Source organism: Rattus norvegicus, chromosome 3, assembly GCF_036323735.1.
Source record: "Rattus norvegicus strain BN/NHsdMcwi chromosome 3, GRCr8, whole genome shotgun sequence".
NCBI lineage: Eukaryota > Metazoa > Chordata > Mammalia > Rodentia > Muridae > Rattus > Rattus norvegicus.
Genome location: NC_086021.1, coordinates 164,970,754 through 164,995,316, shown reverse-complemented (window position 1 = coordinate 164,995,316; position 24,563 = coordinate 164,970,754). Strand labels below are relative to the sequence as shown.

Here is a 24,563-nt window from a genome sequence, read left to right as displayed (position 1 = left end):
CAAAGGTCTATGTGTTCTCTATGCAGAGACATGATGGGGCCTGGCAGTGAGAACGACAGCACTGAGGCCAGGCTATGGGAAGCAGCCTCTGCTTTAGCTGTCTGTCAGGGCAGAAGTGACCAATTCTACCCTGGGCCCAGAGCTCTGTGAGAGAGGCACTGAAGTCATCTATCCACCAGCTGTGGTGGCTCCGAGATATTTACCCTAGAAAGTTCTATCTGTTCACAGCAGAGGACTATGGACATGGCTGTGAAGCAGGTACCAGTCTGGTGTAAGTAAAGCCACACTAAATAGGGGTGCACATGGGACTCCCACAGGGCTGACCCTGGCCTGTCAGTCACGAGGGATTTCGATATGTGACCAAGGGGGGGGGGCGTTCCTAGGTCCCAGCCAGATCCCAAGAATCACACTGAGACCAATAATTCCTATCACAATTCATATTTATCACCCTGGGCTGGGCTGACTGAGGACAAGAGGAGGATGGGTAGGTGACAGGCTGGAGGATAAAATCACAGGGGAAGAGAGGGTGGACGGACGACGACGACGGGAAGGAAGAGAACTAGGTTGTCTTCCCCAGATCAATTTTCTTCTGGATGGCCCGAGCCGAGTGGTAGATGAGTGAGTCAATGAGTCCAGCCACTGAGAGAGAGATGGTGACTAGCAGTGGCCCCTGGGGACCCTTGGTGTCACCTAACTGGCCAGCTGGCATTTTCCTTGGTCCTTAAGGCATTCCTCTTCCCCAACCAAAGCCTGGGCCCTGCTGAGGATGCCACTGAGCAGTGGGCACCTGCCTGGTCTGTGCATGCCCTCCAATCTGCAGCACAGGGAGCCTGGGGACCCGTTCCCCGCAGAAGTGCCCTGGGATCTCTTACCTGTAAACATGCCTCCAATGATGGCACACACACCCGTCAGGAAGTGCGTGAAGGACCTGCAGAGGCAACCAGAGGGCTCAGCAGGCACCTGCTCTCGTTGGCAATGGCAGGCCCGGCAGGCACCCGCTCTCATAGGCCCTGAGCCTTGACTACTGCCACTCCATACCCTCACCTGTGTTTCTCTGTCAGCTTCACCATCATTGGTGAGAGCTCATACAGCACAAAGACCCCCGGCAGGCCCTGATCACCCAGTAGGCCATTGGCAACCTTCTCGTGCCTGGTCACAGAGAACTGGTTTGTCCTCAGCACCTGCGGTAGGAAGAGCCCCAAGGGCAGAGTGAGGCTCAGAACCTGGCTTGGGGTGTTCTGAGCCCTGCCCTTTATGAGGCTGTGACTATATGAGGGGACAGATGAGGATCCCATGTTGGTAACTAGCACTGTAAGAGCTCCTGTGGACCCCTGCCAGCTAGCCCTACTAGTCAGCACCTGACAGCTGACCTGCCCTAGCTCCATCTACTTTTGCTAGAGGTCCAGGAGTGAGAAAAAAAATCCTTGCAGTGGCACCGTACGTCTGGGACTTTCTTCCTTGCCCCTCAGCCCTGTTAAAGCACTCCACAGACTGGCTGCTCCAGACCAGAACAAGTCCAAGGGATGCTTGGCCTGGCTAACCCCGCCCAGAATGGACAATGGGAGTCACTGAGCACCCGAGGGATGTCTGGAGGCAGTGTGGGAAGCAGGAAGACCACGGGGTGTTCCTAACTCACCTCCCCGTCCACTTTCATGTACACTGTAGGCACCACCTTCACAAAGTACTGGAACATCATGGAGGCTGTGTGGAGAGGCAAGCACAGGCATGGGTGCCAGGCAGGGTTTTGATGGGAGAAGGGGCTACCTCCCAGGATGGTACCTTGCGGTGCAGTGACGTTGGTGTGGTCCAGGGGGTTCACAATGCCGGGATAGTCCTCCCCGAATGACAAGTGCTTGATGTAGTGGGTCATGTTGATCTGCAAGCGATATCGGTGGCTGAGGCCGGACAGTGCACAACCCAACCGCCCAAACTACCCAGAGTAGCAGAGGGCGCCTGAGTCTGTCAGGGCAAGCCAGAAAGGGAGGGATGAAGGGAAGACCCCTGTGTGGGAGAGGCTTTAATGGAAGGAGTGGTTGTACCAAGCCATCTCCTGTTTTCATTAGGGACTCCCTTCTCAGTCCACAGGTTCCTGGGGCTCCAGGGATAAGGTACACCTTCAAAGAGTCATGGAGTGCACAGTACACACTGGCCCTGCCTGGACCCCCTCAAGGGATGAAGGCCTAAGCAGAAGCCCCTAGTTGCCAGCTTTTTGAGGGATGCCTAGAAATACAAATCTGACCACGTCATGCCCTCGTCTCTAAAAGCAAAGAGTGGAATCCTCAGAGTGGCTGCCAAGCCCCATGTGCTCTGGCCCTGCCAACTGTCAGCTGTGGCCATCTACACCCACCTGGGGGCTTCCTGGAAATGTCACACTCCCTCCTGGCTTTGCTCTGAGGTTCCTTCTCAAGGATGCACTCCACAACCCTGTCTCTGCCCTGAGTCTGGAGTACCAGCCGAACAATGGAGAGAGTTTTCTCTGCTCCCCATGCCAGACATGAGTAGCCCAGTCTCCACGCCACCCAACCTCCATGGTTCCCACCTGGTACGTACATTGTCAAGGCCAAAGCTCTGTAAGTCATGAACTAGGAGAGAAGAGAAAGTGTCGTTAGGTCGGCAGGACCAGGCTCCAGGCTGCTCTTGAATCTCTTCTCAGGCTGTCCTCCTCCCCTGTGGGGTATGATGCACCCAGCTCTTCTCGGACCCATAGTGACCCTCGCCCTGACACCTCTGGCCCTGCTTAAGGACAGCTGGCCAGGGCCTGCCCTGGACCTGGGTGAGAGGTCATATCGTCACACTGGGGTGGGCAAGAACACATATCTTTCTTCCCTGACAGAGGAACTCTAGGCAACTGACTCCAGGCGGGGCTTTTAGCTCAGGAAACAAAATCTACTGACTGGTTGATCACTAACTAGAGTTAATGGCAAATCACTGGACCCCAGCAGGGATGGGTGGGTGGGGGTGGGGCAGAGACTCTGGTGATGCTGCCTTCAAAATTCCCCAAAGGGATCTCAAGGGGATCTTGAAGCAACAATTTCATCCCGTCTTCTAATCCCAACTGCCCTGCTGTGAGGAACCCCACCTCAAAGACACATCCCAGACCCATCCAAACCTTCCCCATCTCAGGAGGGCAGGCTGCCTCAGAAGTGGGGCTTGGCCTCCCTGGGGGCGGGGCCACTTACTCTCCACAGCGTGGACTGCAGCATGGGGGAAGGAGAGAGGAGGAAGAGAACAGAGATTCAGAGCTTCACAGTGAGATCTATGGAGCAAGATCCATGATCCATGGCAGGAGGGAGGACTGACACTCCTGCTTCAGCCCAAGGGTCTAGCCCCAGCTAAAAGGCCTCTTCCGGAACCAAAGAGGCACAGAAGACAGCATAAGCAGAAAAAAATAGCCAGTCTAAGAAGAACCAAAGACCCTGAGCCCTAAAACCCTCTCCCAGCTGCATGACCCAGATGAAGTGCAGAGGGCTGTCCTAAGGGCCAGGAGGATCTAAGAGAGGCAATACCTGGTCAACTTACAAGATCTTATACCACCCCGTATCATTCGCCCTGCGATCAACAAGGATTTAAAAATACGCTGAGGAGCTCTGGCCACAGGCACTGGAGCTCTCGTGTGAGCATCGCTGTACTCAGAGTGAGTTCCCTGGAGTTCATGACTCTGAGGGTGGACCTAAGAGGAGGTGCAGACATGCCACTGTGATGCCAGCCCCACCTCCTGAGTGTCTGTGACGCCTCGAGACGAGTTTTATACAGTGACAGGGTATCTTCCTATAGTCTCAGCAAGTCTATTTTACTCCTCAAGAGTAAAGGGATGCAGGACCCCAGAGCTCTGTAGGGTCCCCTAGGCCCCTTACCTGCTTCCCCTGCCTTTCCCCCAGTGCAGGCACAGACCACCTGAAAGACCTAGAGGGCTACTGTACAGGACAGGACCCCATACACGCTCACCTTAGTCACTGAGAGCAGTGCAGGCCCTGACCATTCCCTGCACTCCTCTTACCTGGCAGCCACCTAGTGTATCCTAACTCCACGTCCACACCCCACCAGGAAGAAAGACTCCTGTCTTCAGCCTCTACCTAAGCCCTTCACTCTTCCGTGTCACCCAGGCACCAGCTCTAGCTATCCCCTCAATTACAATGTGGTCGGTCTCCCATATGTATCCCTGCTTTGGTCAAGACAGAAACCATTCTAGCTCCTTACTGCCACTATCAGATCACTGTTCCCTGATCTACTCTCAGTCCTCAGCTCTGGTGCAGCTCAAAGCACCCCTACTTGTGTAATCACAAAATACTTCTAGGCACCCCCAGAACTCTCCATCCTTGGTGACAGCTGAGTCACAGCTCCTGTCACGTACAGGAGTCGTCCAACATCCTGTCCTCACATTTCCTTGGCAGCCCCCTCCCTGTTCTTCTCTCCCAACCCATACCTCCAGCTGTTGGTCATTCCCTAATCTGACATTAGCAGTAGCTACACCCCTTTTAGTTTTAACCACAAGTACCCCATGCTCTGGCCACTAGCCTGCTAACTTCCTCCTGTTCCTTCCTGCCCACTAGTACCCCAAATCCAACATCCTCTTCCACCACACAGAAGGCCTACAGCAGTCTGTTGCCTCAGTTTCCTCAGTAGCTACCAGTCCTACCAATCCCAAGTGCTCACTTCTTTCCATGGTCCCCCTCTGTGATCGCCTCTTCATGAACTCTTGACTCCCATCTGGGCAGCATGGAGCATCCCCAAACCCTAGAGGATCCTGTGGTGTTCTCCACAGATCCTATCCACCGTCCCAGAAACCAGAGGTGCCCACTGTGGCCTCTCTCAAGCCTCTACCACTTCCATCCCCTTCTCCTCAGCCTTTAGCTAACGACCTTGCTTCCTGCACCAGAGCGGCAGCTAGAGGCGACCCTGCATGTGCCTTCTTGCCTGCCACAGCTGGTCTGTCGTCATGTTTAGGCACTAGACTTTCTTCTCTGGACCTGCCTGCCACACTGTCAGCCTCACTTTTGCTGTGTTACAGTGACTTCCCCCAGCCCTGCACACGCACAACCCTGCACATGAGCCTTCTGAGGTCTGTGCACCAGTCCCTGGACACTCCTTCCTTCCTTCTCGGTCTCGCCCTCCAACATCATCTAAACTTGGACAATGGCACTGATGACATCTGTCCACGGCTTCAATTTCAAAGACCTGTACCCTTAACACAATCTTAGAACACGCTCCCACATGGCCTGGTGAGAGCCATGTTCTGTCAGGGCCACCGATGCCCCTAACATTGCATCCTCCGCTCCCCTGGCTCACCAGCCATCCTTGGCCTCCTCTAATGCTTGAGGCCTGCAGGCACTGAGCCCTCTGAGTTCCCCTCTTCTCCGACTTCAGCTGCAGCTCTAATGTGTGGGCGGTTCAACATCTGTATCTCCGGGCAGTTTCTCCTCCCAACACCTGGTAAACACTTGGTAACCACAGAACCCAGGAAATGGAAATCCTATTGGTCTGAAGGTGTCAGAAGCTGAATTCTATACCCACACCTATAAACAACCTCCCAGCCGACCCTCCTTAGGTCTTCTGACCTTCCCATTACTCAGGCATAAACTCTGCAGCTGTCCTGAACTTCTTTGGCTTCTCTGTCACATTCATCAGTGTCTTCTCAGTTCTACATTTAATGTACCCAGAACCCACCGCTTCTCCACCAACACTCTGATCCATGCTCCACCATCTCTGCTGGTCACTGCGACCTCCTTCACTGCACTCTTACACACTGCCCTGCCCTCCTCCAGCCTTCTACACACCATCAGGTACTTTTTTGGTGGGGGCCTCACTATGCAGCACTGGCTGGTCTAGAACTCATGGAGACCCTCCTTCTGCCTTCTGAGTGTTGGGTCAAAGGTTTGAGCCATCATGCTTGACCTTATTGGCAAGGTGAAGTCGGCTTCTCACACAGCACAGAAGCCTGGGCCCAGCTGCCCTGTGTAGCTGTCTTCCCTCAGCTTGTGGTCAACCATGCTCTTCTGTGTTCCAGACACCCTGTCTTACCGTCACTGGGATGTGCCAAGCACAGACAGGCCCTCAGCATCTATAGTCACTGCCTTCACCTGCTACACTGTCTAGGCATCAACACTGCCGGCCACCCCACTTTGCTCAGGTCTTTGCATAATGTAATCCCATAGCCTTTCCCTAACCACCTTAACTAAAACAGTGACAGTATCCCCTACCATCTTTATCCTGCCTGGCTTTGGTCTACATTGTTGTACTGTTATCTATTTATTTAGAGCCAGGGTTATGGCTAACCATAACCTGTAGACCATGCTGGTCTTTGGCTTGGTTCACATTACTTAACAATAGAGGATATATCATGTACTTATCTGCCTATTTCTTTTTCTTTTGTATGTGCGTGCATGCGAGTGTGTGTGTGTGCATGTGTGTGTGCGTGTGCGTGTGTAGGGTGTTGAGGCAGGGTCTCATGTAGCTATGGCTAGTCTCAAACGTGCTACGTGAGGATGACCTCGAACTGATCCTCTCTCTACCTTCCAAGTGCCGGGATTATAGAGGTGTGGACCACCCCAGCTGTCTGTCTGAACATCCCGAGTGCAGGGACTTTACTGACTGCGCATCTTCATATCTAGACTAACAAACACATGGCGCTCAGTAGGTGATTACTAATGCCTAGTGAATGAATACATAAACACAGCTAAGGCCCAAATCTGAGTTTCAATCCAGCTTTGCTCGCCCAAAGCTTCACAGACACAGCACCTGACTTTGGGCTGGGGAGGGATGGTTAGCACTCAACAAAGCAGCACTTAAACCAGGCTCTGTGCAATAACCCTAACTCCTACACCACACAGACGGGATCAACGCCTTCATGCACGACTGACCGAGCCATATCCCTGTCCTATACTCTTTACGACTGTGCTCAACTGCTCTCCTACTCTGGCTCCAAGTTAAAAGAATACTGGTCTAAGAAAGGACACACCAACCTTCGAGGGGATCCCAGAGCTAAGCGCCCCCGGCTGACCCTGATCACTCACCGTGCACATGGGACTGCTGGAAGCTCTTCCCAGGGGCAAAGTGGAAGTTCCCAGCCACCTGGGGGAGACATTTCTTCTCATTCTCCACACCCACTGCAGGGCTCGCCCAGCTGTCTCACCTCCATCCCTCCTGGTACCTTGTTGACCTCCAAGAAGCCGTACACCTGGCAGCCCTCGTTCTTCTGCTCCTGCATCTTCTGGCTGAAGCCCTCCCGTCGACACTGCTCAATAGTGTCTGGGTTCTTGAAGGCCCAGCCTCGGCGGCGATACGCTTCCCGCACATCTTCACAACTGTTACAGCACCTGTCGGGAAGGCACGAAGGGCTGAGAGCCCAGCCACAGTGCCCTGGGGAGTAACACCGAACCTATTCTGCCCACTGCAGAAGGTAGTATATGTCCTTAATGCCAATTAACTGTACACATAAAAGCACATATAATGGCGAATTTTACGCTACGTGTAGCATTATTATAATTTCTCCCTCTTCTTTCTAAGAGTAGATCTCTCTAGACCTGTTGCATCAGTCTCTCAAGGGCTGAGGCTGGGGCTGGGAAATCACACAGTGGTTAGCACAAACTGGAGGCTTACTAATGTCGCTTTGGCCTTGTACGTCAGGGCTTTACATGCAACATACACTTGATCCTTATGTGACTTTGGCAAGAAGGGTGTCATTATCATCCTTTATTAATACATAGATAAGTGATGTGACTCGGACTGAAGACAGGACTGGATGACTCTCTAGACAGAAGAGCAAGAGCCATTCCACCTTACCCACAGGGATGCAGCTGTCAGTGGGCCCGCTTACTGTCATTGCTTGCATCGGGATCATTAATGATAAAACTCTCAGGTCTAACTCCCCATGCAACAGTCTGGACAAGGCTGAGGCTGGCTAACCACAGAGCCTGGTGAAACCCCGCTTTGTGCCCGAGGGCATGGCTCACTTGATATCTTCTGATTCCGCACCATAGCAGCTCTCACAGCGATTGGGGTCCAGGGAGTCTGGGTCAAACACTGTCACCTCGACTTTCCCAAGCTCTAAGGGCAGGGCAGAGGCAAAAGTTCATCATGAAGCAGACACAGGGACATCCACAGCCACAGCTCCCTCCCTCCCACATGAGTCCCTGGGAAAAACCGAAGCTAATATCTGTACAACTATGACAGTCAGATGTTAAGCCCTTCACATAGACTCAGTATTAATTAGAAAACAGCGTAAATACTAAGTATCAGCTGGTACAGGTAACTCCAAGTTGTCTGATCTCATCCCCAGAAGACCCTGAAACTGGGTCTGAGCTGGAGTCGTGGCACACGCCCTCCGTCCCAGCACTGGAGAGACAGAGGTAGGAGGATTTGTGAGTCCCATGCCTGGTCTACAGAGTGGGTTCTAGGTCAGCCAGAGCCACGTAGTGAGATGGGCTGAGGGTAACAGACTGCAACTATGGGATAGGAATCGCAAGTGAGTAGCACTCCATACCAGGTCTTTTATAAAGGTTACATATGGGTTATGTCACTGACCATGTATTACTGATCCTCAACTCGGGATGAGGCTACTGTTGGTAAAATATCATGTTCTGATACTTTAGAACGCACTTAATACACCTAAGATACGGAACATTAGAGCTTAATGTACACTGCCTTAAATGTGCTCGGGATACTTAGCCGAGAGACCGCTGGGCAGGGCCATCTGCTGTGACTCTTTCCTAACGAAGGACTGGGGATCTCTAATAATCTACTGATACCTCTACTGAAAGCGAAGACCTGGACGGTGGGCCGGGCATGCTTTCAAACCATCGCAAAGTCAAAGCACCGTGAGCTGACATCTGTCTGCCCTGCATCCAACCCTTCAGCTTACGCATGGGTTGCTACTGCTTACCACCAGTTTATAGCTAATGCTCTTAAACCGCCAACAATGCCAGATCCGAACCCAGGCAATTCTCCTTGAGAACTTAAACTCTTCTGCACTGCAGTGGGGAAAAGTGCTCTAGCCAATGAGTTGAGCAAGTGAACACCTAACAGCTTTTTCCTAAGGAAGACCCATGCTCAAGCTTGAGAAATGTAACCAAGTAAAGCATTTTGCTCTTACCCACTGAGCCACCTCTCCAGCCCCTAAGGTCTTCTACTCCATGAAGCATGGATTCAACTGACTCTTGACTTTTAGTCAAGCTGTAGAACCCTAGGCAAGCCACCTGACTTCTGTCTGATGTGTCACTGGGCCTGCAACAGCCCGCTTCTGGAAGGCAGGGCAAGAATGTCCAGCTCTAGGGTTGGAGGCCTGTCCCCTCCTCCCTTGGTTACCATGCCGTTCAGCCTCTGAGCTCACGGGGATGCCATCCTTGTCCAGTCGTTTCTTGAACAGGTTGTGCTCCACATCCAGCTGCTGCTCCCCGGCCACATCCATGGCATCGATGCTCAAGTCTGTTAACAGAGGTAAGCTAACTATGACTCCAGGGCCCTGGAGAGCAGAGCTGTGATGGGAAAGATGTATCTCGAGGAAGAACTGGATTGGGGAATGAGGATGACCTAGCAACTACTACAGGATCTAAGGCCAGAGGTGTACATCCAGGGGTTCAACTCCCACTCACAATCAGGTACTCACAGGCACAAGGCATGTGTGGGAAAAGAACATCGATGTTGATCTTCAGTTTATCCCCCCGAGACTTGTCCACGTAGAGCTCAGGATGCACCTAGAGCGTGACTACCTCAGTCAGATTAGCCCTACTCCTCTCCTCCCCTCTCCCACCTTTAAGGGTCCTACCCTTAGAACGTCAAGCCCCGCCCACGTTCCAGGCCACGCCCCTCACCTCGGTGGTGAGATAATACTGCAACTCAGACAGGAACAGCAGGAGCATGAGAAGGCCACTCACGATGGTCACTGCGGAGCGAGAGCGAGATTTGGCATGGCCTGCATCCCACCCCTCAGCCCCTAACAGGCCAGGGAGAGTCCGGGAGCCCGGGCCAAAAGCGAGGACAGCTCCCTCCTTGCAACCCTGCCCGTGCCGAGACCTACCCGTGGCGCCCCCGCAGGTCTTGACCCGGAAGTCCTCCAGAGTCTTAGGGTAGGCATCGAACTGCTTCAGCTTCCCCAGCGCCTCCATGGGGACCGGCCGGAAAGGGGACACCAGCCGGCCCGCCCCTCCAGCCTCCCGCTTCCGGCCCGAAGTCGGGGTCACGCCCCTCGCTGTCTTGCGCAGGCGTAGCAGTGCGTAAGTGGGGCTCCACCCCTCACTTGCCTTCTCAAAGGCTATCAAGCCTGCGAACATTGTCACGCCCCCTGGCGCAGATTGGGCGGTGCTCCAAAGGGGGTGGGCCGGGAGCACAGAGGGCGGTGCTTGAGTGCGGAGTGACAGCACCTGTGGTAAGCGCTTCTCCTCGGACCTTTGGATCTCTTTGGACAGCGCTTCCAATATGACCCTGACGTAGGGTCACAGCATTGATTAGAATTGGCTCCAAACCGGGTTGGGCACACAGCTTTAATCTCAGCACTCAAATGCAAGTCTGTGAGTTCGAGTTCAGCCTGGGTTACAAAGAGTTTCCAAGACATCCAGGGCTGTTACACAAAGAAACCCTGTCTCGAAAAACTACATAAGAAAAAAAGAAAAAAGAAAAAAAAAAAAAAAAGGAATCCGTTCCAAGTAAATAATTGGTTCCCTCATCAGAAAATCCAAAAGTGACTCTGAGGTGCTTCCAATGGGGTTAAGGCATGAGAATCTCTGCAGGGGGAAGTGGGTATTAACTGGCTGGTGAGTTGGCTCAGCAGATGAAGGCACTTGCTGCCGATTTTGAGTTCTATACCCCGGACCTTTATGGTGGAAGAAAACTGATTCTTGCAAAATGACCTCTGACCTCCATATGAGTGCCATAGTATGCCCATAGCCACACTCACAAATATGTAAATATATTCTATAAATCGTTTTTAAAAGAGTGGGGATTAATTTTAATTTTTTTCAAGCTCAAACTGATCAATAGTGGAACCCAGTTCTGGACTTCAAGGTACCCTGGGTTTTTAACTCAAAAAGCTTCCCTGTGCTAATCCCAGTGTGGGTCAATAAAACTTGCACGGTTCGCTGACTCCACCCCTCCAGGCCAAGGCTGTAGAGATTCAGCAAACCCTTATTTGCTTTCTGCTGTAACCCACTGGCTCTAGATGGCTTAAGATAGCTGTGGTAACAAAAACAAAATGCTCAATGATTTTGTTTTGAGATAGTCTCTTTATGCTGCCCTGGCTGACTGGGAACTCCTAGACTCCTGCCTCAGCCTGTTAGCATCTCATGGTAGGCTTTTGTCTTGAAGATTTAATATTTATGTTTATGTATGTTTATCTACATGCATTTATATGTACCAGGTGATAGTGCAGGGCATTGGATCCCCTAAATCTGGACTTATGGGCAGTTGTGAGTCACCAAGTGTGTGTGCTGGGAACTGAACCAGGGTCCTCTGAGATAGCAGCAAGTACCTAACCATGCTGAGCTCTTTCCCCAGCCCTGAGGTATTGATGGAGAAATCTTGCTTTAGGTAATAAATCCACTTTAGGAATCTAGTTTCTGCTGTTGAATGACTATATACCCATAATATTGAATGTTTTCTCTTCAGCTTAAAGAATTTTTAAGATTTTATTTTGTACTTTATTTTAGACAGGGTCTCACTATATAGCTTGGGCTGGCCTTGAATTCACAGAGATCTGTTTGCCTCTCCCTCTCAGGAGCTGAGATTAAAGGCATGGGCCACCACACTAAGACCTTAAATGCTTTTATTAGGATATGCTATTACCCACATAATGGGTTTATGACATCTTCATACGTATTCATTTTTTTTTTAAATCTTTTTTTTTTTTCCGGAGCTGGGGACCGAACCCAGGGCCTTGCGCTTGCTAGGCAAGTGCTCTACCACTGAGCTAAATCCCCAACCCCTTCATACGTATTCATAATGCATTTCATCACACATACACACAGGCCCAGTTAGTTACCCTCCTTCTGCCCCCTTCTTCTCCCATTAACCCCTTTCACTTTCGTTCTATGTTCGTCTTTCGTGTGTGTGCGTGCGCTCATGTGACTCACCACTTACAGAAATTTCTCTGCTTCTCCAATCAACCATTATTTGTGTAGAAACCCTCAGGTGCTGACTGGCCCTGCTCATGGAGATTTGGGGCAGATAACCTCAGCTGCTATGAGTTCAGTAGTGCAAACACAGGTTGTGCCTGGAATCCAGAATTCCACACCGCTCCCCCTGCATCACCCCATCTCTGGAAATGTTCCCTGAACCTTGGTGGGGGTTATGTCTGAGTATTCAACAGCCATTTCTTTCCTTTTTCTTTTTTTTTTTAAAGATTTATTTAGTATATATAAGTACACTGTAGCTGTCTTCAGACACACCAGAAGAGGGCATCGGATCTCATTACAGATGGTTGTGAGCCACCATGTGATTGCTGGGACTTGAACTCAGGATCTCTGGAAGAGCAGTCAGTGGTCTTAACCGCTCTCAAGCCCGAGGTTTTGTATTAAAAACTATTTGGCCTTAAAACCTTAGAACTTAAAAGTATTTGACCTTAGAACTATTGATCACTAGAGCCTGCATTTCAAAAAGATGGCTACAGGGGCTTGAGAGATGACTCAATAGTTAAGAGTTTGGCTGCTCTTTCACAGGACCCAAGGATCAGTCCCCCAGAACCCACATGGTGGCCCTCAATCATCAGTAACTCCAGAATCTGAACCCTCTTCTGGCCTTTATGGGCACTGCGTGCACATGGTGCACATGTATGCATACAGGCAACACATCCATACTTCCCAGCTTTTGTGGGAGTTCTGTATGGGGAGCCTGGTAGCTGATCCGCAATGGTGTCCCAGCACCAGAACGGCGGCCACCAGCTCCCCGGAACCTTCGTGCAGAGGAATGTAAACAAGCGGCAGACCTTGACAGGTCAAGACAGATGTCTTCAAGCTGCAGGATCAAATCCACGTCATCAGCCCGTGTGGCAAGGGCTTGTACAACCAAGTACTGACCCTCGTAACTGCTCTTAAGTTAATTATCATTCCTGGGATCTGGGAGTAGCTCTGGCTGGCCTGGAACTGGTAGCCGGACTGGTCTCACATTCACAGGGATCTAGCTGCTGTCTCCCAAGTGCTGGGGTTAAAGGGCACACCACCATGTCAGGCTGGAAACTGGTTTTAGTAAATAGAGATGAACTTATCATTCTTGTCTCAAGATGAATTACACGGTTTTGTTTTTGTTTTTTACCAAGACAGGATTTCTATGTGTAACCCTGGCTGTTCTGGAACTTGTTCTGTAGATCAGACTGGCCTTGAAATTATGGGATCCACCTGCCTCTGCCTCCCAAGTGCTGGAATTAAGGCATGTGCCACCACCGCCCATCTGTTTCTGTTTTATATGTATTTACACATACGTATCAAATCTGGGTCTTGTTTCATTACTCATGTGAAAAATAACTACATTCTAGTGGAAATCAGGTTTAGCCTAGTGGTTTTAAAGGGAGAGTTGTTAGGGTTTCTCGCTTTTGTTTTTATCTGGCTGTTTGGAGCAAATGAAAACGCTCCGCAGGGTTAGTGAGGTAACTCGGTGACAGAGTCAGACAATTCCTAGAACCACACGGTTCTACGACCGCCACACACACGAACCATGACGTGTATACCTACACACATATGACAGACACTCTAAATATGTAAATGTGATACAACTTAGAAAGCTTTCTCTAGTTGCTTCCTTTGTCAGGGAGATGGTTTTGATACCACAGTATGTGTATATATTAGGGGCTCTCTAAAGGAGAGAGTAAGAATTCTGGAGGCTCACAGTGAGACCATGGCTGTGGGGGATGGTGTCTGACAGAACCATCTCGGAAGGCCTGGCTTGTGGGGGAAAACTCAGGTTCAGGTCAGCAATCTCAGTCACCTAATTCAAGAGAGACGAAGACACTGTGTACTCCTGCGCTCTCACTTTCAGCACTAAAGAGCCTGGTGACTGTCCCCTGCAGGGGACAGGACAGTGTTCAAATGTGGACTCTGATATAATGAGTGGAGCTGACAGCCAGTCTTTCCTTCTGCAGGGAGAACCTCAGGACAAAACCTGTGCTGTGTCCGTGCTAACACCTTCACCAGGCTCAGTCAGGATCCTCCCTGGGGGTGAGGGAATGGACAGGAGGGAAGGCCGGGGTGCTGTGGAGTCCAGCATAAGGGGATGTTCATGCTGTCTGTGGCCTCAGCCTGTGTTCTTTCAGGTGGAGAAGCCAGTCTGTTGCCTACCACATGAGCCATCGTCTGGGCAGACATGGAACACTGCTGGGTCGTCGTCTTGGGGCTTGTCTTGTGGCTGATGCCTCCCTGCCTGGATCTGACACATGAACTGGGACCCCAGCAGGAATGGACATACGTGGTACCACACCAATGTTACTGGTTGTGCTTCAAATTTGGGGAGTGTGGCTGCCATTCAAAAACCCCCAACTGCTCCACCTGCCACCACACAGCTGGAGAAGCATGTTACCAGAAGACCATGGGGGACTTGAGGACAAAAGCTCTCTGGTGGTTGGTCAGTGGTTAGCACCTGACCCTGTGCTATTGGTTTCACTCCCCAAGCTCAGTGCATCTCCCATCCTCTGGCCCAAACCCTTTCTCTTGGCTGCTCTATGAGCCTCTCCCCTTCCCAACCTTGGCCCCCTGATCTCTCCTCCTGTTTCCCAGAACTAAGGCTGGTGCCAGAACTCCCACCTCGTCTCTGTGCTGTTACCAGGGCGTGAACTCAGTGAGTGAGCATGAGACAGTGTGGACGAAGCCATCAGAAGTGACTCCCAATCCCCTCCTGCACCATTTTGATTTCCACTGTGTGTCCTGTGCCATGTTGGGGAATTCTGGCCTCAGCAATATCAACCAATTATTCTACATGGCTTTCAGGTGGGTACCAGGAAGACAGTAGGGTCCAGGTCAGGCTTGTCTCAAGTTCAGTTTCTGCCTTGGTTCCCAGGATGAATCAGGCCTCCAGACACAGCTCCGAGGCAGGGATGAGGAACCAAATCACAGGACCCTTCATCTGTCCCAGGAATGCCAGTCACCAGGGTTCCTGGGGGCAGCACTGGTTACTGCAGCTTGCAGATCTGGTACCCCAAGTGACGAGGTAATGGAGCTGTGCTAGACAGTCTCAGCATGGGGGGACAGGGAGCTTTCCCTGGGGAGATGGGAGGGATTCTGAGGAGTATGGCTGCCTCGCTGAGGGCACCTGAGGGATTTTCTCAGGTCTCAGGAGCTTTCTAGAGTTTCACCATCTCCAATTCTTTCGTAGATTTTGGAAGACGTCTGATTCCCTAGAGGTACAAGATAGTAAAGATGAGGTAAGAAGGATGTGGCTCTGTTCTGCTCTGGGTAAGAACTCAGGCTAGCCCAGGTACACCTATAACATGGGCTGGGTAGCCAGGGTGAGTGGGTAACCTGCGTGAGTCCTGTGATTCTGGTCTGCACGGTCAGCATGGACTCACTGCATAGTCGACATCTTCAGCACAGAGGCCAAAGTCGTGTGTCTGCACTCTGCTCCCTGCCTTCCTCCTGCCCTTTGTGTTTATGCCTGCATGTGTGCATGTGCATCATGTTTATGTGTGTTGCCTCAGAGGTCAGAAGAGGGGCTGGATCCCTTGAATATGGAATTACAATGGTTCTGAGCCATCACGTGGTGTAGAGAACCAAACACAGGTTCTCTGCAGGAGTGACAAAAGCTCCTAACCAATGAGCATCTCTCTAGCCGCTCTCTCTTCTCTCCTCCCCCCCCCCCCACCCAGGGCATAACAGGGATCAGCTAGGTTGATGCTCTTTTTGAGGTCCAGGGTAAGTCTGAAAGTGTTTATCACACTGAGTCTGTCTTCCCTAGGGAAGTGGAGCTCTGTTCTCTTCCAGCTCTAGAAACAGCCTGTCACTAGATGATGAAAGAGGGAACTTGGGCTAAGGGACAGGATTCAGCCTGCTGACATGCACATCCTCGCTCATATGCTAGGCCGCCCTCTCTGGAATTGGATCAGAACATCAAAGAAAGAAGTTCTATTACTAACAGAGTGATAGAACAAAGGCCCTCAGAAAGATCTGTCCACATGAAGTTGCTTGTCAGCTAAGATGGGCAGACAGGGCCACCATTCACAAGTGACAACGAACTGAATGCTGGATTTTTGCTATCACAACAGCCATGTAACTGTGAAGACATTCATGGGTAAAGATAAAATGGTGTGACATCAGCCTGCTTCTGAATAAAATCTTGGTCTGCTACTCTCTGCAAACATAATATCTGGGAGGAAGTGTCAGGTCTCAGGGACAGTCTCTCCCCCATCCATCTTTCTATCTATCCATTCATCCATCCATCTATTTATCTAGTTATCATCTGTTTGTTTTTGGGGGGCAGAACTTTACAATGTAGCTCCAGGCTGACCTTGAACTCATGCTGTTCCTGTTTCAGCCTTCTGAGGACTGGCATTACAGGTGTGCCCAGTATTATATAGCATTTTCCTACAAGACAAAAACCTTTCATTTTGGAAGAAATCTTCTTAAGACCTAGAAGGTTCTAAGGGGAGGCAAAAATTCTCTCTTACAGGGAAGATTCCCGAGTAACAAATCAAAAGCTTCAGGAAGTTCCAGAAACTGAGTAAATTCACTAGACTCTTCACTCTATTAGTACACATAAACTATGAGGCCTACAGAGTCACTCCCAGACAAGCCCAGCTGCCTGGCAGGAAGCAGACCAACTGAATTGCCTTGAAAAGACTCTACAACTTGTGCAGCTGGCCACAAGTTGTACAGTGAGCAACAAGTTTGCAGCATTTGTGAGTGTCACCCTTTTTTTTGGGGGGGTGCTTTGGTTATGTAGCTGTCTTTGCATCATTTTTGTTCCTCCTATTAAGTACACCAATCAAATGCATTTGTTCAGTTCCACTGAATAGCATGGCCAACCTCATTAAGTTAGTGTCATTGTTTTCAGAGGGGGCTCCAGTACAGGGAACCAGAAAAAAAATGGCGGGCTGGAGAGATGGCTCAGTGGTTAAGGGCACTGACTGCTCTTCCAAAGGTCCTGAGTTCAAATTCCAGCAACCACATGGTGGCTCACAACCATCTGTAATGTGATCTGATGTTCTCTTCTGGTGTGTCTGAAGACAGCTACAGTGTACTTATGTATAATAAATAAATAAATCTTTAAAAAAATGGCATGAAAAGATGAAACTGGAATTCTAATATCTGCAATATATATACACATGCTTGTGTGTGTGAAGAACTTAATTGTCAAAACCACAAAGTTCAAGAGTAGCAAGAATGAGCATAGCATGCTCAGATCAAGCACAGAGCACTGGGAACCATACTGTTTGGGGGGCTGGTGACATGGCTTGGTGGCAGAATTCCTAGGTAGCATCACTGACACCTGGGGTTCTATCCCCTACACTGAAGGAACTGCTCTTAGGCTTTGAGGAAGTCACCAATAATGGTCTCAGGCCTGGGAGCTCTAGTCTATATCCACTAGGCCTTTTCTGTAAGTGACAGTCTGCTGATTGGCTTGATACATGGTTGGACTTGGGGGCCAGTCACTTCCAGTTGATGTGCTCAGCAAGGGACATAAGAATAATCGGGCAGACAACTATATGTTATGGGGAACAAAGCCAGATGGATTTCTCAAATCAAGGCTTTGACTTTCGGCAAAGAAAGTTTGGTGCTCTGTAGTACCTGTTACTCTGTATTAATTGTCTCCGAGGCTTACTGCCTGTCTGCTAACCTAGGCCCAGTCCTGGAAGCTCCCAGCCTCTGTACAATCTAATCTAGGCCTAGAATGTTTTCAGCTTCTGAGACTTACTGTTGAATAAGTTCACCTTTTCTAATTCTTTCTGAACTCTGGCTGGCTGGTCAACTCAGCCAGCTGTTCTGGTTCAACTCCTCTCCACACTGATTCAAACAGGCTTCTCCTAAATTGCTCTGCCTGGCCATAAACTATCTCTAGCAATATGTTCTAATCTGGCTCTGTCTTTACCTATGTCTAGTCTAGCTTGTTCTCTCTTCAACCTATCTATGAAACTCAGTACGACGGCCTCCTCCCTCCCTCCCTCTCTCTCTGCATCGCCACTTTCTCTTTTCCCATGAGTTGGGCATATCCTATTCTGTCAAATCTTTCTGAGATTCGTCATTTTGTCTGACACTCAACTAAACAGTACTTTCAAACATGGGTGCTTCCTTCTACAAACTAGCTTCGTCTTCACTGTTTGACTAAAGGTAAGTACTACGGGAATGTCTTTATCCCAGCAGAAGGGATTAAAGGTGGGTGCTAAGGGCTGAGCCGTACCACAACTGGAAACAGGTTTTTTCCCCAGTAAACACCACAATCTCAGGGCTCACCGTGTGATCAAATATCCTTCAGCAGATGGCTGCTTAGCGTCAAGGTTAGAGCTTGAGGCCTGCCACAATCCAGCCTGTAACCTTGGCCCCAACCTTTGCTACAATAGACCAGTTCCCCACCAGTGAGCTTAGCAGCACTCTCAACTTCCCCATCCCCAAAGGTCAGTGGGTAACTCATGGTCCTTCTGTTCATCCTCACACTGTCTCTAACTCATTAGTGTGTTATTTGGTACTTGTTTTGTTTACAGTGTACATGCACGTGTATTGGCATGGATGTGCTATTGCACATGTGTGGAGGTCAGAGGGCAACTTACTCACCTATCTGTGGGACTAGGGGATAGAACTCAGGCTGTCAGGCTTTGCAGGAAGTGCCTTTACTTGCTCAGGCAAATCACCAGACCTATTGCATGGTTCTTATCAGTCACACTTCAGGTTGGCCTGGGCATTCCTTTTCCTTTTCTTTTTTTTCTTGGTTTTTCAAGACAGGGTTTCTCTGTGTAATCTTGGCTTTCCTGGAACTCACTGTAGACCTAGGCTGGCCTCAAACTCAGAAATCCTGCCTCTGCCACTCTGCTAGATTAAAGGTGTGCACCACCACTACCCAGAGGAAATTTTCTTATGTAGCTTCCCAGTTAGTCAACATACCGTGTAGTACGTTCATGCCACCATATAAAAATCAGTAAGTCTTCCTGAGTTCCCTTGATGCCCTGCTTCCACCCATCCACATAAGCAGAGACAGCAGCCAAGGACTAATGCAAAGACCTAGGATTTACTGTTGAAGGGAAGGAAGGGAAGGGAGACACCGAAGACAAGTGGCCGGGGACGCTCCCTTATTCCATACATTCAGGCTGCTCCTGCCCAGGACGGAATACCCACATGTTGTTGGGTCTTCAGGCTTAGTGTAGATCATGGCTGCTTCATCGGGTAGAAAGACAACAGATGCCCTGTAGTCAGGGCAAGGCACTTCTTGGGTAACAGTAGGTTAGCAAGGAAATGTGACTTGGCTCGCTCCCATGTGAACTGGACTCTTCTCCAGCCTGGAAGGTTCTTGTTTTCTTCCTGGGACTGTCGGCTGGCTGGGTATCTCAGGTTGGGTAACAGCTAAATCTTGCCTTTGGCAAATCTGTAGCTGGGTCGGGGGCTGTGACCCTCTGCAGTCGTCTGATGTACCACCTGGCTTGTGTCCTGCCCTGCCTATGGCTACTACCTGTGGGTATTTTGAGTAGTGTCCAGACTGGGATGTAGGAATGGCGCTGGGGATGTCAGACTCTGATTCAGAGACTCATCCAGCTTTTTCGTCTCGGCCTCCAGAACAGTGGCCTCAGGGGCCTGGGCCACGGTGAGGAGGGAGTGAGACAGGCTGTGATGCAGGCCTGCTAGCTCACGGCTGGTCTGCACGGATCGTGCGATGTAGTCCTGCCTCTGCTTTCGCTCCAAGGCCAGTTGGGCTCGCAGCAGGGCTACCTGGTGGATAGGAAAATCAGGGACAACAGTTGAGGGCTTTGAAGCTATCCAGGCCCTTGTGCTCTGTGCTCTAGTGGCTCATGGCTCCACACTGAAATCAACCCTGCTACATATATGAATCTCATAATCAGGGGCTAGGGCTAGGGAAAGGGCCCCATGGACTCCAAATCCAGTGATTCTCAACACTGCCTCCAGTTATGATGGCTGGTTTAACTGTCAGCTTAACACAACCTAGAATCACTTGGGAAGCATCTCAGGGAGGGGCCATCTCTTCCACATAAACAATGTGAGCCCTCAGCTCATGCAGTGGTACCACTCCGTGGCTCTGGGTCCTGGACCATAGGGAGCTGACAGTGGTCGTGCCCCATCTGCTCTCTCTGAGCTGCTGCTGTGATGTGACTAGTTGCTTTAAGGTCTGTAGCCATGAACTCCCTGCTATGATGGACGATTACCTGAAATTAAAACTAGAAAACCCTTTCTCCTGTACATTGTCAGCATATTTTATCAATGTATACAGGACAACAGGTGACACACAGAGAGCTACAAGCATCAATAAAACTCAACAATTTTTTTTAATTTTTAAAAGATTTACTTTTAAAAAGTGTGTGACTCTTTTGCCTGCATGTACATGTGTGCATCGTGTGCCTGGTGCTGCAGAGGTCAGGAGAGGGCATTAGATTCCCTGGAACTGGAGTTCGTGGATGGTTGTGGTGGGAACTGAACTCAGGACCTCTGCAAGGGCAACATGTGCTCTTAACCACCGAGCCACCTCTCCAGCTCATCACCAAAGCTATTGAAGGCAAGTTTACATGTGATAAACACCCAGAGTCTTAATTTTAATGATTTCCAGAATGGATATGTCTGTGCATAACCACAACCTAATCAAGATATGGGACGCTTTAATACAGTAAAAGTCCCATCAGACCTTTGGAAGAAAACATTCTGACTTAACTAGAATGGTGTGAAACCCCAGTATTGGCATTTTTTCAAAATTCCTGCCCGGGTACTCGAGCCTTCAGCAAAGGTTGAGAATCACCAACTAAACATGTGTGCCTCAGCTGCACGGTGAGGTAAGCAGACAGCGGGAAGTGACTGGAGAGTCAGGACTGTACAGAACTACTGAGGGCAGAGGCAGCAGGGAGCAGATCTGCACTAGGAAAAGAAAGGGCTTCTCTTGCCCCAGGCTGAGTCAGGATTGCATCTCATAAATCTAACAAAATTAAAACCAACAGGCAAAGTGCGAGAGCCAGCCCTGATAGTAATAACTGCTGACTTCTGAGAGAGGCCCAGAAGTCAAATTCTACACTTCTCAAGGCTCCTCGGCAGAGGTAGGTGGAGGGAGAAAGGTGTGGGGAAAGAAGAGGGTGGGAACCTTAGGTAAGACTCTCCAGGCAGGCAGGGAGGCACTGATGTCGTCTCCCTGAGTGTGGTGGCCTGCTGGAGTCTGTCTGGGTACTCTGCCTACTGTGCTGTCGGAAGTCCTGCCTGCCTACAGCCGAGGCAGAGGCCAGTCACTGCTCCCTGGTCCACTCTGATCTAGACACCCTGCTTCTTCCCCTCTGTAAGTATGGATGGAGGCCGGCCTGGACTTCTTCCCACACTCCAGGTGGGGTTGGAACTGCACCACAGTTTGCCTCCCATGAAGGTGAAAGTTCTCTGAATGCCAAAGCCACTTCCTTTCTCCAGCTGGAGAGAGGCACCGGGCCAAGCACATAACAGACACTGAGCCTTGTTGCCTGCATGATGAGAGGGAAAGGGAAATAGAAAGTGGAATCTCCCAGAACATACCTCTCTTTGAAGCTCAACCATAAGCATGCTGTCCGAGGACCCCCTCTGACTTCCTCTCCCATCCTAGAAAACAGATATGGATCCTGTTACCTGGGCTATCCACAGCACCCCACCTCTGCCCCAAGGTCAGCTGGGGTCCCAGGGGTCTATCTACTTGGCAGGTCCTAGGAGTGCTGAACTTGTCATCCTACTTCTGGGGGTCTAGGCAACATCTGAGGGACAGAAGCTCAGAGGTACCTGAGCTCAGACTGAAGCTCAATAGGGCGTCGTTCCAGGGCTAGGGGAGGCTGAGGAGGACCCACAGCAGCACAAGGGCAGCATCCTCTGTGAGGAACTTTTGTATTTAACATAAGGGTTCACAATGGATCTGTTTTGTGGCAGCCGTGGGCTATGAGCCAAAGATATAAAAGGGAAGACAGTGTCTGCTCTTGGGAAATGAGGTGAAGCTGGAGATGTTCAGGTCTAGAAGCAGTCTCTCCCTCCCATACTGATGGGCATGCCGACCTAAGGCAGCCATAGCTAAGAAGGGCAAACACCTCTCCAAACACTTTCCCTGAAAACGGGCCTCATGCCAGGAGCTATCAAGAACCCTAACTTTGTAAATTCAAAACCAAGCGCTCTAAGCGAGCTGCAAAGCTGTGATCCCACTCCTGGGCATGTCAAGAGCTGGTAAGCATGACACAACTCCTGGACACCAGGGACTCTGGTTCACCCAAGGTGAACCTGAGACACTTGTCTGGGAGTGAGTGGATCTGAACTAAGAACGCAGGCCCACTATCCCTGAGAACACACTTACCTATGTAGGAATCCTTCTGAACAAGGGCAGACTAGGGCAGACAAGCCAGGAGGGCTCTGGATTAGCTAGAGTGGCTGTCTCTATACAGAAGAGTGCTGGGGTATGCGCTACAGAGGGTGGAGTTAAGGCAAGTAAGGGCAGGAAGAAAAACAGGTAAACCTGCTGTGTTGGGGATGAATTCATTGTTTCTCTGGCCTCCAGCGACCCTGCCCGTGATGCACGCAAAGAATCCCTCTTCAGCTTCCTCCGCTCTCGCTCCACCTGCCAATATGCAATCGAGAAATCACAAGTGCAGGCTGAGTATTAAGAGCTAGAAGCTACACAGGAAGTAAGACTGGGCTGGGGAGGGCATACGGTAGGGTGCAAGTGCTCCTGGCAGAGGAAGCAGGCTAGCCTTCAGGCCTTGGAAGCAGAGGCTAGCTTTGTGGGCTGTTCCAGCTCTGTCATGACTACCCCACCCCTGGTGGTGACCAAGCACCCATAGACAAAGCACAGTTGTAATTTAATAAAAGTGATTCAGAAACAGCAGGAGGAATGGAGACACAGGCCCATGCGGCCCCCGCGGGAGACGGCGGAAGTTACTGACCTGCTCCAAGGTGGTCCGCAGCTGCGCATTGTGGCACTGCAGCTTGCTCCGGTCAACTTCCAGCTCTGCCACCGCTTGCTGCAGACGTTCAAGCCTCTGTCTTAACTGTTCCTTCTCCCCCACTCCAGGACTGGGCTCAGCCTCTATTACCTGCAGGGGAGACCTATGATGCTCATCTGGGGAGAGGAGCTGGAGGGCAAAGGGACCAAGCTGACAGTTTGGGTTCAGGGCACATTCCCAAAAGACAAGTGGTTGACAGGGCTCCCCCTATGCCACTGGGCCCCACTCACCTCTCCGGGCTCTGTGTCCTGTCCAGCTTTGGGCCCCTGGTCTGCTCTGCTGGATGAGTGTGGGCCACGTGACTGCTGCTCTTCCAGAGCCTGTCTGCTGAGTACCAACTCCTCCTAAGGTACAGGACAAAAGTCACACTGTGCCAAACTGTGTCCAAAGTTGTCTCATCCTCTACCCTCTTCATAATCGAGCCATGCTCAAGAAGGGAGACAGATCTGCAAGTGTGTGTTGTGTGTGCAAGTGTGGTGTATGTCTGTGTTTTGTGTTTGTGTGCTATGTGTGTATGTATGTGCTGTGTGTGTGGTGTTTGCGTTATGTGTGTGGTATGTTGTGCGTGTGTATGTGCTGTGTGTGTGTATGTGCTGTGTGTGGTGTTTGTGTTATGTGTGTGGTATGTTGTGTGTGTGGTACAGCACAGGGTCACAGGAAAAGCATGAGTCAAGTGTTCTCATCAGAGTCCTTGTAGACTGTCAGAGCTAACCCACTTCAACCAGATGTCTGACTTTGGGTAAGTTCAGGTCTCTGGCATTTTTCAACCCTGAAATGAACATAGGGTCAGTTCCTTCTCTGAGGGAGGTTAAAATGAAAACAATGGGACCCAGCATATAAAACTGTTCACAGTGTGTAAATGCTAAACGTAAAGAGAGGTTCCCAGCGCTCACATGGCCTGGCTCACAACCACCTCTAAGTCCAGCTCCGGGGATCTCTTCTGCCCTCCACAGGCACCTACGACATGGAGCACACACTCAGAGAGACATGCACACGTGCTCTAACAACAGCCAGGCAGTAGTGTCGCACACCTTTAGTCCCAGCACTTGAGAGGCAGAGGCAGCCTGGTCTATAGACTGAGTTCCAGGACAGCCAGGGCTACACAGGGAAACCCTGTCTCGAAAAACAAAAATATGAAACAACTGGCCCCCACCACAAAGCGCTGTCTCTGAGAGCTGCTTCTGTAGGGTCTGGGGAGGGGAGTAAGCCAAGTGCCCCTGATCCTCATATATAACGTACCCGCATGCCCACATTCGTGAGTCCCAGGGACAGTAAGATGGCTTGGTAGGTGAAGATGCTTGTCACTGAGCTGATGACCTGAGTCCCATTCCAGGAACCCACACAGTGAGAGGAGAGAACCAACTCTCGCTAGCTGTCTTCTGAGCTCCACACTGCGGATGGCATCGGTTTCATTCCTCACCCACCGGCCCACAACTGCCTGCTAGATGTCTCCTGCACGGCTCCATGGGCCTCGCTCCACTTCCGAACCAAGCCCATGTTCCTCAAGCCTACT

At 50.6% G+C, this 24,563-nt stretch overlaps 3 protein-coding genes across 20 annotated transcripts in view; 1 reads left to right on the top strand and 2 right to left on the bottom strand.

Moving 5' to 3' along the window:
* Positions 1 to 419: 419 nt before the first annotated feature.
* On the bottom strand, positions 420 to 10,209 carry Ergic3 (ERGIC and golgi 3). Of its 2 annotated transcripts, XM_006235314.4 has the most exons (14): positions 10,013 to 10,209; positions 9,807 to 9,877; positions 9,602 to 9,689; positions 9,301 to 9,420; positions 7,950 to 8,043; positions 7,148 to 7,313; positions 7,011 to 7,068; positions 3,180 to 3,194; positions 2,551 to 2,582; positions 1,780 to 1,876; positions 1,637 to 1,701; positions 1,045 to 1,181; positions 873 to 928; positions 423 to 639 (listed from the first exon to the last, which is right to left on the bottom strand). In XM_006235314.4, the coding sequence occupies exons 1-14, from the start codon at positions 10,098 to 10,100 to the stop codon at positions 560 to 562; spliced, it is 1,167 nt and encodes a 388-aa protein (XP_006235376.2). In that variant the 5' UTR covers positions 10,101 to 10,209; the 3' UTR covers positions 423 to 559. The 2 variants fall into 2 exon arrangements, with proteins under 2 accessions (NP_001100003.1, XP_006235376.2); NM_001106533.1 differs by lacking the exon at positions 3,180 to 3,194 and having other exon boundaries at positions 420 to 639; positions 10,013 to 10,146.
* Positions 10,122 to 22,569, top strand: C3h20orf173 (similar to human chromosome 20 open reading frame 173). Of its 10 annotated transcripts, none has more exons than XM_063285321.1 (7): positions 10,122 to 10,360; positions 14,060 to 14,135; positions 14,216 to 14,385; positions 14,740 to 14,900; positions 14,971 to 15,120; positions 15,286 to 15,334; positions 15,988 to 16,253. In XM_063285321.1, exons 3-7 carry the CDS (start codon positions 14,281 to 14,283, stop codon positions 16,039 to 16,041), a joined length of 519 nt encoding a protein of 172 aa, XP_063141391.1. In that variant the 5' UTR covers positions 10,122 to 10,360; positions 14,060 to 14,135; positions 14,216 to 14,280; the 3' UTR covers positions 16,042 to 16,253. The 10 variants fall into 10 exon arrangements, with proteins under 10 accessions (XP_063141391.1, XP_063141389.1, XP_063141388.1 ...); XM_063285319.1 differs by lacking the exon at positions 15,988 to 16,253 and adding an exon at positions 16,576 to 17,191 and having other exon boundaries at positions 10,127 to 10,360; positions 14,216 to 14,538; XM_063285318.1 differs by having other exon boundaries at positions 10,129 to 10,360; positions 14,216 to 14,538.
* Cep250 (centrosomal protein 250) overlaps positions 19,107 to 24,563 on the bottom strand; it is a 45,178-nt gene continuing 39,721 nt past the window's right edge. For 7 of the 8 annotated variants that reach the window (XM_039106869.2, XM_063283848.1, XM_039106871.2 and 4 more), the window contains 5 exons: positions 23,281 to 23,394; positions 22,991 to 23,140; positions 22,564 to 22,665; positions 21,609 to 21,671; positions 19,107 to 19,820 (listed from right to left, as the gene is read on the bottom strand). In XM_039106869.2, coding sequence (XP_038962797.1) covers positions 19,560 to 19,820; positions 21,609 to 21,671; positions 22,564 to 22,665; positions 22,991 to 23,140; positions 23,281 to 23,394 — 690 coding nt within the window. In that variant the 3' untranslated portion in view covers positions 19,107 to 19,559. Of the gene's footprint in view, positions 19,821 to 21,608; positions 21,672 to 22,563; positions 22,666 to 22,990; positions 23,141 to 23,280; positions 23,395 to 24,289; positions 24,442 to 24,563 lie in introns of those variants that run through there. The other variant, XR_005502972.2, reaches the window with a different exon arrangement.

Coding starts and splice junctions, on each gene's coding strand:
- C3h20orf173 (XM_008762408.4), top strand. CDS start 14,281: ATGGAACACTGCTGGGTCGTCGTCTTGGGGCTTGTCTTGTGGCTGATG. Junction 14,901..14,970: donor TTATTCTACATGGCTTTCAG/GTGGGTACCAGG, acceptor CTTGGTTCCCAG/GATGAATCAGGCCTCCAGAC. Junction 15,335..15,864: donor TACAAGATAGTAAAGATGAG/GTAAGAAGGATG, acceptor TGTCTTCCCTAG/GGAAGTGGAGCTCTGTTCTC.
- Ergic3 (XM_006235314.4), bottom strand. CDS start 10,100: ATGGAGGCGCTGGGGAAGCTGAAGCAGTTCGATGCCTACCCTAAGACT. Junction 7,314..7,949: donor GCGGAATCAGAAGATATCAA/GTGAGCCATGCC, acceptor CCTTCCCGACAG/GTGCTGTAACAGTTGTGAAG. Junction 1,877..2,550: donor AGAGCTTTGGCCTTGACAAT/GTACGTACCAGG, acceptor TATCGCTTGCAG/ATCAACATGACCCACTACAT.